We start from the raw sequence: 15,499 nt of genomic DNA, 5'->3' as shown, positions 1-15,499 counted from the left end.
AAGGTTCCTGTTCTGCTCATTTGGGCCTAAGTTTCATTCTTAGGCTTCCTTTGATCCCAATGTTTTCTTCTCCTCTGTGGTCTGGCCCAATCAAGGAACACCTGAATCCAAAGCATACACTCTGAAGGGTATGATTTGGCTTGGCCCCAGATAGATACTTTAAACAGAGTGGTGGAGCACACGAGACAGAGATGGTAGGCTACGACGAACCTTCCTTTAATTACACTGCCACCGACTTGTGGACCCACGAATCTACGCAAGTTGCGATCTTTCAAGGACCCATTTTTAATTCCAAAGTCCCACAACTTGCTCTCTTTTTTAAATAGCTTTTGTCTTCTTCTTCTCTCATTGAGATGCTTTTCTTCTACTTGATTGGCTGAGTTTTCAACTGTAAACTGACATTAACTGTATTGCATCATGTCCGAACACTAAAACACTGTTGTGTAAGATCAAAATTAATTTTCTTTTCTGTCCTATTCGAGTTGCGGAATCTCAAGAATAAACCCATTGCACTGATTTCAAACTTTTGTTACTTTTCATGTCCTAGTAATACCAAAAGGATAGATTCTTTCAAGATTTTTAGATTAAACAAAATCTTTAATCAATAAAAAGAAACAAAGAACATTTTATTTTCATCGAAACAGATCATGTCTTTTTGTATTATCATAATAATCATCATCATCATCAGTGCCCTATCTAGTGAACGCATCACACTACCTTTCAACCGCGAAAAAGCCAAACAATAAAAAAAAAAACAAAGAGCAATGGTTCATGATCGTCAAAATGGTTCCCCTCTTTAGCTTACAGCGGAGAAAAGATGAAAGGACTCTTTGTTAACTGGACTTCACCGTGTCCAGAACGATCCCTCTTGTTCTCCCTGGTGCTCCCCCGTTAATTGAAGATAGATCCAACACGATCCTGCTCACCAAAACACGTTTCATCAACAAAAAAACTCTATAGAGAAATCAATAAAGAAAAGTCAAGAACTTACATGTCATTCTTGGTTGCTTCTCCTGTTTCTTGAATCATAATCTTATCTTCCATCTTTGTCACTGTGTGCTCCTTGGGAAGATTGATCCCTTCTACTGCTTTCATCAAACAATCAATTAAGCTTACTTTTCAACATAATTAGTATATACAATTATGTCTACTCTTCTGTTTTGGTATTTAATTACCTTCTACACCATTCACAGGAGCGTCATCGTTTATCCCCAAGAGATTCTGAGAACAGAGAGAGCCATTGTTGTACATCATCAATCAAACTGCTTTAAGAGGATATTTATGCGAGTTACATTACCTTGAGGTTCTTGTAGCACTCCTCGAGGTTGTCATTATACAAGATATGTTCAAAAATGCCTGAGGACTTCCCCGCTTTGATCTCAGCTTCGGCGTTTCTAAGCCGCTTTTGAATCTGCTCCTCTGTCTCAGTTCCTCTGTTATATTTTTAACACAAACATTCAAAGATCTGAAGAAACAACAACTCTTATGGTTAAAAAGTCTTTACCGAGCACGGAGCCGATCTTCAAGCTCCTTCATTGAAGGAGGACACACAAATATAAATACCGCATCAAGAGAACTTGACTTCACAGACCTCGCTCCTTGAACATCAATGTCAAGAATACATCTCTATACACACACAAAAAAAGAAAGATAAAGTTAAGTCATTTCAAAAAGATCATCAGATTCATGAAAAAGTTATAATTACCTTTCCTGAATCTGTTACTACCTCAACAGACTCAATGCTAGTTCCGTAGAGATTACCATGAACAGAAGCAAACTCAAGAAACTTCCCGTCATTAATCTCTTTCTCCATCACAGTTTTATCAGTGAAATGGTAATGAACACCGTTCTTCTCCATACACCTCGGAGATCTAGTTGTGTGGCTCACGGAGAATCCAAACATCGAAGGAAACTCTTTCATGAGCATCGTTATAAGCGTTCCTTTACCAACTCCGGAAGGACCGCTTATGACTATAGGCTTCTCTGCGTTTCCTCTGACTCCTTTGCTCCAAGCAACAACCTCTTTCCCTAAGAGTTTCCTTTGTTCCCGGACAAAGAGACTGTCCACCTAATGTCAAAACGTTCAGACACATGAGGAAAACAAACAGACAAGCAAGACTGATGTTTCTAGATACTAACTAACCTCAAGGAACCAGATTGAGTCATCGGAAGCTGAGCCTTTTTTGATAACCAAGATCCGTCCTTGTTTGAGAACAATGGCGGAGTAGCCTTTACAGGGCTTAGGACCTGTTCCAAGAACAGTAGGACTGGACCTGAAACACACTCCAACATTAATGGAAGCAGAAACAGCAGGAGGAGCAAGATGGAATCATAGAGAACACACCACTTGTTGGTGGTTTTGTCATGGATCTGAACTCCAAGGAACAATGGGTTCCCTTCATGACTTCCACCAATCACATACTGCAAAAGATAAACAAGATTAGTGTTCTAAGAATCATTCAAGATTAGTTTCACATTCTGAAAACATTATAGGCTTACGGATCGATCCCCAATTTGGACAGATGTATCTCTGTCTTCGGATTTGACGCCAAAACCATTGGTGTGTTGTCCATTCTCCAGATGATCAACAAAGAAAGCTGCTGCTTCTCCCTATCAACAAGAAAATCAAAAGAATGTTGAGAAAGCAATGAAACAAAGAAGAGCAACGAAGTGAATCGCGCCAAAAAGAGGCTCACCATAGAGGATTTAAATGCTTCCAACTCAGCCTGAGCTATGGGCACAATCACAAAAACAAGAGATCAAAAACACACAAACAAACAACAAAACAAAGGTTCGACCTTTCTCGTGTTTTTTTTTTCAAAACCCATTAAAAAAAAAACAAAAACACAAAACTTTGGAAAAAACGTAAACACGGATCTTAATGAAAACAATCTATTGGAACAAAAGAAACCAAACCCATAAAGCATTTGTTCGTTACCTTGAGGAAAGACGAAAGCTTTTGGATCGAATTGGAGCGAGAGGATTGTGTATTTTTTTTTATATTGGCAAATTATGAAAAAGAGGCAGAGGAGAGAATTGAGAAACAAGTATTGTGGGGTGCTTTATTTGAAGAACAAGGTATCAGTTTTTATGGCGAATTGATATCTCTCTGGAATTTGATGTGCAATCGTCGACAAGTCCCAAGACAACTTGGAGACAAAAGCGGCCGTGACGGTGTGTGTGACCCCTCCTAGGAAATCTCGGAGCACCTTCTTTTTTATAATAAGGTTATAGTAATTGTTTATTCTAATAATAATGTTTAATTACTGTTTTGATTTTCACTAAAATGGTTAAGACAAATATTCAAACATCACAATACTAAAATCAGCATATACTCATCAGCTAAGGTGTCCACGTCCTCCAATTTAATCAGCCAATCATAAAGTTCTCCAACGCCACGTCACTCCTATGAGTCGAGTAATTTATGTGGGCTACATGTTAAATGGCTCATCGTTAATGAGCCCAAAAGAACTCAAATCATGTCACCGTCGTCTCGGCTCTTCCACTTCATTTGAATCGATTTGACTCGCTACAAATTTCAGTTTTGTGTATTAATCACCAGATTCACCACCCACTCCTACTCATCAAATAACATTCTTGAATCATATATTCAATTTTATTCTTCACCCAAATTCGTTTCTTTTTTTTTAAATCAATGGATTAGCGACGCAATCAAAAGCATACCCCTCAGCCGCGTGGATCCCGATACTGGTAACGACGGCTGAGCCACATAAACAGCCAAATCAGGTTCAAAATTGGATCAACGTCCTTGATCATTTGTTTCATTTGATAGATAAGTTTACAGCAATCAAAGCATTGTACCAAGTTAAGCCAAAAAATAGTTCTTATTTGAGAGTTACGTTCTTCGCAAAATTAATCTTTTATTGATCTGCCTCTTCTACTTCTTCTGTGTAGGCTGGTTCTGAACAAGAAGATATTAGACATACAATTGCTAGAGCTGGCATCTCGACATGGCGCTGTAACTATTTATTACCTTTACTTATGCCAGTCTTTTTTATAATTGGGAAAAGTTACATTTTTATCTCATCGTGAACCAACCTGTCTAGCAGGAGAAGAGTGTCAATCAACAGAACGTAAATCAACGGAGATCACCAGATGATGCTGAAAGGTTTGCATTGTGGCTGTCTATTAGTTTAATATTTTTACAAGGTTGGAACTAATCTATTTTATGATTGGAACATTTGTTTAGGGAGGCTAGAGAAATGGTGCTTAGTCAAATATTGTTTTCCCACTCTCTCGAGAGAAGTAAGTCCCATCTAAAATGGTTTGAAGTCCATCTACTTTTCCAGATTGTGGTAATGTATTTTTTACTATCGTTGCTCATGTTTCCCTGTTGGAACCTTTAAAGAGTGCCTAGAGGATGTTATTTTGAGGGCTGCTCAAATGGAACAGATAGTTGAGAAGGTAAGAATCCAGTCACCTTTTCATGTCATAGTTCACCATTTTTTTCACATCTTCAAGTTTCTACCCAGTTTCTCTGGTACTCCACACATCTGAGAGACATTGCATTACTCTGTTTGTTTTCACTGGTTTGTGAGGAGTGGTTTAATACTAGAGCGGTTTGTGATTTATGGGATTACTTTCCATCTGTGTCAATCTTTATGATCTGGCACAATCTTTTTGTTGGTCTCTTATTTAAGCTACTTATGCCCTTGAAACATAATATACTTGGATGAATAAATTTTCTTTTCAGTCTTATCTTCGTTATTCTAAATCCCTGGTTTGCATCTCTGGAAATTAAGATTATATTTCTGCAGTTACTGATTTGAGTGATACATTGATGGATTGGATGGTAAAGGACATACTCAGTATATATATATTTATTATTTATATACTTCCGTATGATACATCTCCTTTTGGTAAAAGCTATAAAGATATATATATCTTTACGACTTGTCATCGTAAGTCTTTCCATTGATGTTTGCTTCATGAGTCTACATTTGTGTTTCCTTTTCAAAAGCTTAGTTCATCGTAAATATAGGTTTTTATCCTTCATGAATAAATTTTAACTCTCACTTATTTATCTGCTTGGCTTCGACTGATTCTATTATTATGTAAACATGTAGTTTTTCCCAAATTCGGGTTACATGTCAGTTGTACAAAGTTAAGGAGACAACAAGGTCATGGTTTCCGAGGGCTACATTTCTGCACCATTTGGAGATAATAGCGCTTCTTCTTCTACTGCTGAATATACAAAAGGCTGCAAAAAGCTTTTCCTGTAAACCAGAGTAATTTACCCAAATTTGATTCATCTCAATTTGGTCAATCGGTCTGGATCTGAAGGTGGTTCAAAGAAGCATGCTGAGAATGGATTTATGACATAAGGTGGCTGTAATAGCTCAAGCAGTAGAGCATGAAAACAATCATGGTAATTTCTTCGACTTTTGAATCGCATGTGTGAGCACTTTGATCTTTTTTTTTTGGTTAAGCACATTAATCTTTTCTTAATTTACACATTATTGTGAATTGAACAAATTTGGAGGGGACAATGTCAGTAGAACCTGATGTTAAATTCGATTATCATTCTTTGCTTCGTTCAAGCTGTTGAGTAGATAAGGTATTTGATCATTATTTTGGGTAAGTGAAAAAGATGTGGACGCATACGCAACCTAGAAAATGGTTGTCAAACTGTATACTAATATGTGTTTATGTTTGACTCTAGGCATTGAAGATGAAAGGAAGGTCTTCAAAAACACCACAGAAGAAGTAAGTCACAAGATTCAAACACCACAGAAGAAGCAAGCGACAAGACTTGAAAGTGGCGACTACAATGTAAGAAGAAAACTAAAGAAGTATTTGTAATGAGAGGATTAAGAAAGTTTCTATGGTTTGTGTGTCCCTAAGGATTCAGTTTGATTTGTTTTGTTTTCGTTACCAAAATGCTATTATCATACTGGTTCATTTAGTTAAATACAAATAGATAGACCGAATAATATTACTTCAAATCAACATTAGTTACTCAAAGCTGACTTAAGCTACTTTATGTATATAACAAGATAAGTTTTAATTGGGATCTAAAAATATAATTGTGTACAATATGATTACATTAGATATATAAATAAAGACGATTTTATACGATTCCAAATGTAGATTATAATAACTAAATTCAATTTGACAACAATATTAAAGTGAATGTTTGATTTTAAAAACTCATAAATCAAACTAAAAATATACATTTACTTAACTAATTTTTAAGGGATAAGTGTATGTATTTTCTTGAACCCTCATATCATATTTGAAGTTTTGAACTGAAAGTTATTCATGTGTCATACATATTTGATGTTAAGAGATTTTTTTGTTACAATTTAGATGATGTTTTCAATTTTTGATATAAAATTTATTATTTTAAGCTATTTTCTGGATGGGTCTAACCAGCTAGAGCAACTTTAATGGTTGAGTTCCTAAATCACGTATCTAAACAATACATTACTACTATTTCATTGAAGAACTAAAGTTAAAACTATAAAAACAAAAGTTGCACCAATAGAAAACAGACACACAAGCATAGAAAGTTTAGGAACGGTTCTAAAAAGTCTTTTATTAAGAAACTTTTGATCAGTTTTTAACTTATTTTCCTTTTTCTAATATTAAAAATCTTAAAAACTCCACCTCCTCATACACACGTTGGAGGTGTTTTTACAATATTGAATCAATATTTGGTCCAGTTTTTTAACATTGAATTGATAAATTATTTTTTCTTTTACTTTTGTTCACCATCCCATACATATTTTAGATAGTTAAAATAATTATTTATTGTTAAAATAATTATTTATGAGTTATACTCATATTTAATTAAATTAAACTTACTATTTATATTTTTAGAACAGAGGTGTAATATATGGCTAATACATATCATTAGATGCAAAGATATTTGTATAAATTATCCGGGCGTAGTCCGGACAAAATCCCTAGTATTTATATAAATTCTTAGACATCCACATCTTAAAAACAAATAAAAATAGTATGTATTAATATTATAATGTGAGACTTTTCATTTGCTAAAACTTTTCATTTTTGGAATTTTTTGGAATACTTTAATATTATAATACTAATAGATATACAATAAAGAAATTATTTGAGAGATATCAAATAATAACACTCCACTCCAACTAGTAAGAATAAACCAAGCCGTGTTGGTGGTAATGAGTTCTGGCTGGAATTTCTGCTATATGGGTTCAATTCGCCGTGGTCATCTAACTGCACTTTAATTGAAATATTGTAAATCTAGATGCAAGATTTAGTAAAATTAGTTTTTGGATCTAAAACAGCTTTGGGGTCCTCCTGTTAAAAAAAAAATTATTCACTTCGTTTCATTTTAATTGTCGTTTTAGGTTTATGCACATGGATTAAGAAAACATATGATTTTGTATATTTTTAAAACAAAAACACAATTATCTATACACCTAACCATTTTTCATCCAATTGAAAAATAAAGTGGATAATCTTATTAATAAATTTTGCATTGAAACTTTAAAGCGACACTTATTTTGAACAGAAATTTTTCATTATAACGACAATTAAATCGAAACGGAATGACTAGTACAAATGATATGCAATACTATCGTAAAGGCATAGCAAATTCAAAACAATTACTTTTTAAAAAAACTTTATTCCTCATACACATTTATTATTGAGATACGAAGGAGGTATTAATATTTTGAAATTTGTGTCAACTGGTATTTTAGTATATGTATTTCATTTGAAATTTAAGTGGCACTAACTTTACGGAAAGATGGAGTAACTTTTTCAACTTTTTCTAATGCTAGTACAATAAATATGATCTAAGAATAATTAAGAAATATTTACCCTCAGAGACACAAGTTGAGTTTACAATATCACTAAAGGACACATTGTTTACTGAGCACACTTTATCATGTTAGTTTTACTAAGCTGATCCTCAACCAAGTGACATCTTCAAGTAACTAGACATCTCATCCTACTAACCAAACTCGTTACCCACCCCAACTAACCAAAGAGATTCCTAACCAAAACCGAAATCTGATTTTATCTTTTTACAAAATCGATAACTTTTTAACTTTTTTATAAAACCTTATCGCTTCTTCTTTCTTCACAAATCCATCGCCGGTGAGATGAACCATAATTTCTTTCTCCCCGATTGTTTCTAGATCCAGAAATCAAAACCTGAAATTGGATCCAAATATCGACTTTCGGAAGCCACGTCTCTTCCATTGCTCATCTGTTCTACGAATCTGTATTTTGGGTTTTCGCGTTTCCATCGTGAGCGATCTTTGTATCCAAGCCTCGGAAATCTGGACAGATAAAATCCAAATAGAAGGTTAGCTCCCGCTTCTTAAACCACTTGATTATGTCTGTATGTAACGTGAGTGTGGATACAATGGTGGTGGTTGGTGGAGGTGGCTACTCGAGTGGAGGAGATGGTGGTGGATATGGTGGAGGAAGCGATGGATACCGCAGTGGAGGCGGTGGTGGTTATGGAGGTTGTGGTGTAAGACGTGAGGGTAGTTACAGTGGTGGTGTAAGTGGCTCCACGCGTCTCCCGTCCACGCATCTTATGTCCACGCATCTCATGTCCACGCGTCTCCCGTCCACGCATCTCTCATCCACACATTTCCCGTCCATGCATCTTTTTTTTTGTCCAAAATGAACTTCCATTTACCTCAGGAACCACAGACTCATTCTCTACATATCACCAAACACATCTCAGCCATCTGCACTTAAGAAACAAAATAATCAAAATCATGAAAATTTTACCCCCTAAGACACAGTCTATGTTACCAATTACCTTTAGAGGCACATTGTGTTGGGATAACATTTTTCCATATCAATTTGTTCAATATTTTGTACATGATACTTAGGCTCGTAAATCCAATATACGATGTCCACGATAACGTATCGACATTAAATCTGAACTCTAACATGATTTTCCTATCCACAACAATTTGTCCACCATAAACACATCCACATGATTTTTGTCTACCAAAACATATATCCACCAATAGATTATCCCTGAAATTAATGTTCATTTATTGCAAACAACCAGAAACGTCCAAGTTATATTTGGTTTATTTTTTTTAAACAAATAAATTTCTCGTTAGCTTCAAGAAGGGGCATTTTCGTCTCAAAATAGAAAGGCCCTACACATAAAGTGTGTTAAAGACACAATGTGTCTTTGTGAGTAAAGAAAAGACAAAATGTGTCTTCCCATGTAAGTATCTCAATAATTAATTTTGATTCGTTGGTAACTTGGTAAGTCACGTCCAATCATTTTGTGCTTTATACAGTAAAATAATGCTGCCTTAAATGTTTTGATACGCATAGTTAACCATTGTACATTTAATGACAAAATAATATTTTAATATTTTATGTATATAATATACTCCATATATTTCTAAATAATGCATGTTATACCATTTTTTAGTTGTTTTTAAAAGATCAACATTTTAGATTTTCTATGTATCTTTAATAATAAATTGTAAACTTTCGAAAATGTTAATTGACAATTTCAAATTTATTGATTTGTTATTGATTTAAATTTATATAAAATTGTTATAATTTTTAAAATTAATGCATTGATAATTAATTGTTTTTTTTTAAAATATTTGTGAAAATTTTAAAATAGACATTATTTAGAAACAGAGAGAATAATTATTAAGATCACACCATTCTAATTTTAACTCAATTATATGTAATGTAATACGTGTAGACTATGAGTCTATAACCTGCATACGTACATGGAGGAATCAGGAATATTGTCAAAAAAATATTTTGCTATCTAAAGTTAATTATAGATTAACGATTGATTTTTTATACATTTTGGTTTTTGAGATTTAGATTTTAAAATTTACAGCTGATCAGTTTTAAAGTATTTTATTTGAAAACAAAATAGATATTAAAGTGTTTTCACCTTTTTGATGCAAATGTGAAGAACAAAAACTGTTTGATGACAAACATTCAAGTAAACAGACTAAATAATAAAAACCAATCAATACATCAAGTATCCTATTTTCTTACAGATAGATGGTAGTTTTTATTTTATAAATTGATGCATAAATCTTGCGATTTTAAAATGTAGGTTTTGATGCTGCGAAAGTACAATAATGCAAAGATCTCGTTTAATCTATGAATGCTCGAGAAACTAAACTTTTTTAACTTCGTTGATATCTCTATATATCTAATAAAAACAAGAAATAAAAAGAGAATTATTGATTTTATTAATCAAATCATAACCTGAATACAATTCTACGCATAAGAAACTTATTTATATAAAAAATAATAATTTTAAAACTATTAAAAAATTTAAGATAGTTCTAACTAATTAAAATAAATATCTAATCTATAATAATAAACTATATAATCAGAATATTTGGTATATATCCAAATATCTCTTTGCATCAGGTTTTAACCTTAAAATTAATATGAATACATTAAAATGTTTAGTTTTCCACACAAAAAAAATAAGAAGCACAATTTTTTTTGTTCAAAAGAGAAGCACTTATTTAAATACCGATTCGTCCAGTTTAGATGACACGTCGGTCATTTAGTTGTCACATCATTATAGATGATGATAATGGTTACTACGATCATTTTCACTATTCGGAGCTTGCATAGGTTTAAAACTAATGATAAGATTTAAATCAGCTTCTTCGAAAGGCAAGCCAAAAGCGGTAGAGACTAAAAGAATTTCAGACGACTAAACAAAATGGACCACAATGAGTTAACGTATAGAAGAGGTTAACAAAAAATATAATTATGTAAAACGTGAGACTAATGTTAGACAAAGTCATACGAGATTGGTTATAAACATGAGAGGTGTCCCCAAAAATTCAAAGTTTGAATAACATGAAAATGATTTTGACCAAACCATCAGTCCTCCAATTTTGAATAGTGGAAAATGGACAAGGACATCAATACATAGTTTTGTCCTCGTCCTTCTTTTTCCTGTACCTTGTAACATTCTCTTTTTCGCTATTCCATTACCTTGTATAGAATAGTCCAATATGACCATTTGCGCAAAGAATATTATCCATGATCAATAACTAAACATTTCTAGAATCTATATATCCGTAAGACGTGTGAAACCCTTTAGTTCTTTACTTCTTTTGCGTGTCAAACTCAAAAGAGCTGCAAATTTTTCGGGCTATAACTATTTAACTACAATAGTTGAACCAATGTTAAAAAAAAAAAACCAAATACTAGTTGACTTAAATACGATTTCTTAATCTAAAAAAGTACAGTTATAGTATCTTGCGCTTGTCATCTCATAAACTGGAACGGTCCTAGTAGTAGCCATAGTTTTTTTTTTTTTGCTCAATTGTAAATATCATTAAAATAAAAGTTTTAGGGTTACATAAGCTTACTTTGTGAAAATTTTGGCAAAAAAAAAAGAAAAAACAAGATTTACATTAGAGGAGAGTCAATGAGAAAGTCTCATCGAATCCAAAGTTGCATAAGAGAATTATATTTTTTCCTATGTCTTCTCGCACTAATGGTGTTGCGGATGTCCCTGTCGATGATGTTGAACGTCGTATGGGTTGGGGCGAATCCGTTGAAATGCACAGCTGAGTTGCGCTGTCTCCAAATGTTGTAGAGCAGTGATTGAGTGGCGAGCTTCTTCAGTGTTGATGGCAATTGGGAGGTGGAAGTTCTGGTCCAAGACAGTAGCTCACTCCAAGTGATGGGGAGAGCCTGTTGACGGTCGAGCCTCGCAAAGATCAACCTCCATAGATCGGTAGCGTACGTGCAGGTGAGAAAAAGGTGGTCTCTGGACTCTTCAAACCTGTTACATAAGCAGCATGTAGTCTGAACGTTTAGGCCCCAAGCTGCCAGCCGTAGTTTAGTCGGGAGTCTGTTGAGATTTGCAAGCCACATGTTGAAAGTCTGACGGGGAACAGCGCCTGAGTACCATATCGATTTAGCCCAGCCTTTAATGGTAGAACGTGGCCTGAGAGCTTTCCAAGTCATAGATGAGGACAAACCACGACAATCTTTACCATCAACAACCCAGTAGTAAGAATCAGGAAGCGTTGTCTGTTGAGGGTTGGTGACGGTCGTTAGGTGAATCTGAAGAGCGAGCGCATTGTCGGATCGAGGCTAAGCCAGTAACCAGCCGGTGTCGGTCGTTGCGTCTCTTACGTGAGCGTTTAGAGGAACTCTCAAGTCCCTCGGTTCCCTTGGCCCTAGGTAGGAGATTTGTTTACCAAAAGGTGTCCATGAATCGTACCATAACCAACTTTGAGCTCCATTGTTTACTCTGCATTTGATGAATTCCTCAGCAAGAGGTCTCAGTGATAGAATTGAGTTCCACGATGCAGAGAAAGTAGACTTCTTCTCCAATGACCAAAAACTGACGTTCTGAAGGTGAAGGTGTTTTTGCCACTGGACCCAGAGAGAATTCAATTCCGAGAATAGCAACCAGATGAATCGAAGACAGAGAACTTTGTTCCAATCATTGAATTTATGAAGGCCCAAGCCACCCTCTTCTTTGGGTAAACACACGTCAGACCAAGCGACCTTAGCTGTCACTCTGTCATCAATACTTCCAGACCAGAGAAATATACAGCACATGGATTCAATCTTCTTCAAGCAGACTTTAGGGAGAATAAAAGTAGCCATCCAAAAAGTCACTGTCCCATTAATGACTGTAGAGAGTAACTGCAGTCTTCCAGCATAACTCAGCATTTTAACTGCCAAAGACCGGAACGTACTCGCTAGCTTTTGCAGCAGAGGATCATACTCTGATATCCTAAGTTTCCTATGCATTAGAGGTAGTCCCAAATATCTAATAGGAAGCTTACCAATGGGATAATCATACACAGCGAAGTCGTTGGTTTCCTGGTTGTTGAGCCCGGCCAGGAAAAGCTCTGATTTGTCCCTGTTAACATGAAGATCCGACCATCCAGCAAAGTCATCTAGAGTTTCATATATTGCATGCAGAGAAGCAGTCCCTCCGTAAAAAAATATAATTACATCATTTGCGAACATTAGGTGAGATAAACCAATATCTTCAGCTCTTGGGTGGTAGGTAATGTAGCCTGAATCGAATCTGGAGTGTAGCAGTGTAGAGAAGACCTCCATACCCAATACAAAGAGATACGGCGAGAGGGGATCGCCGTGACGCAAGCCCTTTGTGCTTTTGAAAAAACCACCAGAGACGCCATTAACCGAGACAGTGAAAGTCGGGGTAGTTATGCATTCCTCTATCCATTTTATGATCATATCAGACACGTTGATTGCTTTAAGTGCTGCTAGGATGAAGTCCCATCGAATCGAGTCGAACGCTTTTCTCAGATCCACTTTAAGCATGCCCCTCTTGTCAATATTACGTCTATTGTAGCCATGAACCAGTTCTGTTGCTAAGAGAACGTTTTCAGCGAGCAGTCTCCCTTTGATGAAAGCTGATTGAGAGGGAGAGATGACGTGAAAGAGGATCTCCTGCAGTCTCTTGGTTAACAATCTGGATATTACTTTGTAGAGGGTGTTAACACAAGAGATAGGTCTGAAATCTTTGGTCCTGTCAGCGTTTACTGTCTTAGGTATGAGGATCAGCGAGGTAGAATTTCATTGCTTGAGCAGGTTTCCAGATTTAATGAACTCTTGGATTGCATCCATGGCCTCTGTTCCCATAATATTCCAAGCCCTCGTAAAGAACTCTGCCGTGTAGTCATCTGGTCCACTAGTTTTGTTTGCCAGTAACTCAAAGAAAGCATCTCTTATTTCATGCCTTGAGAAACCCTTAGTAAGATCTGTTCTCTGAGTTTGCGAGCATCTAAATGTCATTAGGATGGAGAGGTCTTGTGGGTCAAAGAGAGGGGCGCTTTGCTTAGAGCCCAACAAATCTTCAAAGTAGTCAATGCAGAGTTTCTGAATCTCGATCTGGCCTTCTACTCTTGAGTCTTGATTATTTAGGAGATAGTGGATGTAATTAAATGACCTTCGTGTTGTTATCAGCCTGTGATAATAAGCTGAGTTGCAGTTCCCATGCTGAATCCAGTTTATATGAGATCTCTGAAATAAGTAGCGCTCTTCCGCTTTTGAGAGTATCAACCAAGCATCATGGGCCAGGGATTCAGCGGTGGCATTAGCTTCAGATGGCGAGAGGAGGAGGTTATTTTGCACTGATAGAAGCCGAGTGTGAGCTTCCTCAACTCTCTTTTCCAAGTTTAAGTAGTTTTCTCTGCAAAATGATCTAACTCCGTTCTTGATCCTTTTTAGTTTCTGTGAGATGATGAACAATGCAGAGCTTGAGACATGAATAGAGTACCATTGTTCCATAAGAAACTCCAGGAATAGTTCGTTGTGGAGTATGTAGTTATATAACCGGAAAGGTCTTCTGTCTCTAACTGAAGATGGCTTGAGGACGACACCACATACCGTGTGGTCAGAGAAGTCAGGTTCACCAAACATAGCCATCGGTTCTTGCATAAGAGACAGCCACTCATCATTTACTAAGACCTGATTGAGCTTCTTGGCGATGAGGTTTGTTTTGTTTTTGTTCGTCCAAGTAAACTGTGGGCCATTGTATGCCAGGTCGCTGAGATCAGCCTCGAGGAGAGCTTCTTGGAACCGTCTTGTTTTAGTGTCGATGTTGAGAGATGTTGGTCAAGAATATTCAACCGGGTTGAGCGTTTGGTATTGAAGTCCCCCAAAACGATCCATGGCATGTTAATCATTGTCAAATCATCTTTCAAATAGATAAGCTCCTTCGATAACTCCTGCCTCAGGTCATCATCATTTGAAGCGTAGACAATAGTAATGAAGAAGGCAGACAGTTGGTTCGGGAGCTGTACCTGAGACGTGATGGACTGCAGTGATGTGTGGAGCACTGTGACTTGAACTGATGAGTGTCACACCACCCAAATTTTACCGAGCTTAGAGAAATTGTAATTCTCTGCAAAATTCCAACCAGGAAGAATACTATTGACGAATTTCATAATCTTCGGTTGCTTGACATGGGTTTCTATAATACCCCCGAAAAGTGGTTTATTTAACTTCCACCATTTTTAAAACCTCTGCGGTGACTATAAACATTGAACCCGCATACATTCCAACAAAAAAGGTCTATATACATAGGGATTAGTGGTTTGAGGGTGTGAACCCCCGATTCTTCTTCTTGCTTCTTCTCGAAACAACCTTGATGTAGTTCTGGTGATCATCATGGTAACCCATCACCAGAGAAAGTGTCTGATGATTCATGCTCAATTCCAGATGATTTCTCATCCTCTGTCTCGGTAGAGTTACTTCGGATCAGCACATTTCCATTAAGCTTCTCGATTGACGTCAGACCACTGCTGTCTCCTGCCAAGATCTTTTCAGTGGAAATTGACACGTTAGGAAGAGCTTTAACCTCGCAAGCCCTCCACTATTTAACTTGGGGCTTTGGCCTGTGCCTTCGTGATGGTGCTCGATCCTCCTCCTTCTTCCTTGATCTTGTACAGTTCTCAGTGGTATGAGAGGAGGAGTTGCAGGTTGAGCACGATGGCGGCGCACACTTGCATCT

General features: G+C 36.2%; 2 protein-coding genes across 2 annotated transcripts; both read right to left on the bottom strand.

Annotated features, from left to right (window-relative positions):
* Positions 1 to 605: 605 nt before the first annotated feature.
* On the bottom strand, positions 606 to 3,210 carry LOC106307380 (guanylate kinase 2). Its single transcript, XM_013744317.1, has 11 exons — positions 2,939 to 3,210; positions 2,697 to 2,731; positions 2,500 to 2,610; positions 2,345 to 2,421; positions 2,144 to 2,273; positions 1,706 to 2,068; positions 1,505 to 1,626; positions 1,298 to 1,433; positions 1,176 to 1,221; positions 992 to 1,085; positions 606 to 918 (listed from the first exon to the last, which is right to left on the bottom strand). The coding sequence occupies exons 2-11, from the start codon at positions 2,697 to 2,699 to the stop codon at positions 834 to 836; spliced, it is 1,167 nt and encodes a 388-aa protein (XP_013599771.1). The 5' UTR covers positions 2,700 to 2,731; positions 2,939 to 3,210; the 3' UTR covers positions 606 to 833.
* Positions 3,211 to 11,430: 8,220 nt separating this feature from the next.
* Positions 11,431 to 14,412, bottom strand: LOC106309173. Its single transcript, XM_013746234.1, has 3 exons — positions 13,568 to 14,412; positions 12,136 to 13,456; positions 11,431 to 12,030 (listed from the first exon to the last, which is right to left on the bottom strand). The coding sequence occupies exons 1-3, from the start codon at positions 14,410 to 14,412 to the stop codon at positions 11,431 to 11,433; spliced, it is 2,766 nt and encodes a 921-aa protein (XP_013601688.1).
* Between the last annotated feature and the right edge of the window lie 1,087 nt (positions 14,413 to 15,499).

The sequence above is a fragment of the Brassica oleracea genome, chromosome C8 (genome assembly GCF_000695525.1).
Source record: "Brassica oleracea var. oleracea cultivar TO1000 chromosome C8, BOL, whole genome shotgun sequence".
NCBI classification, from domain to species: domain Eukaryota; kingdom Viridiplantae; phylum Streptophyta; class Magnoliopsida; order Brassicales; family Brassicaceae; genus Brassica; species Brassica oleracea.
The sequence above is the reverse complement of the archived record's forward strand: the minus strand, read 5'-3'. Positions and strand labels throughout refer to the sequence as shown.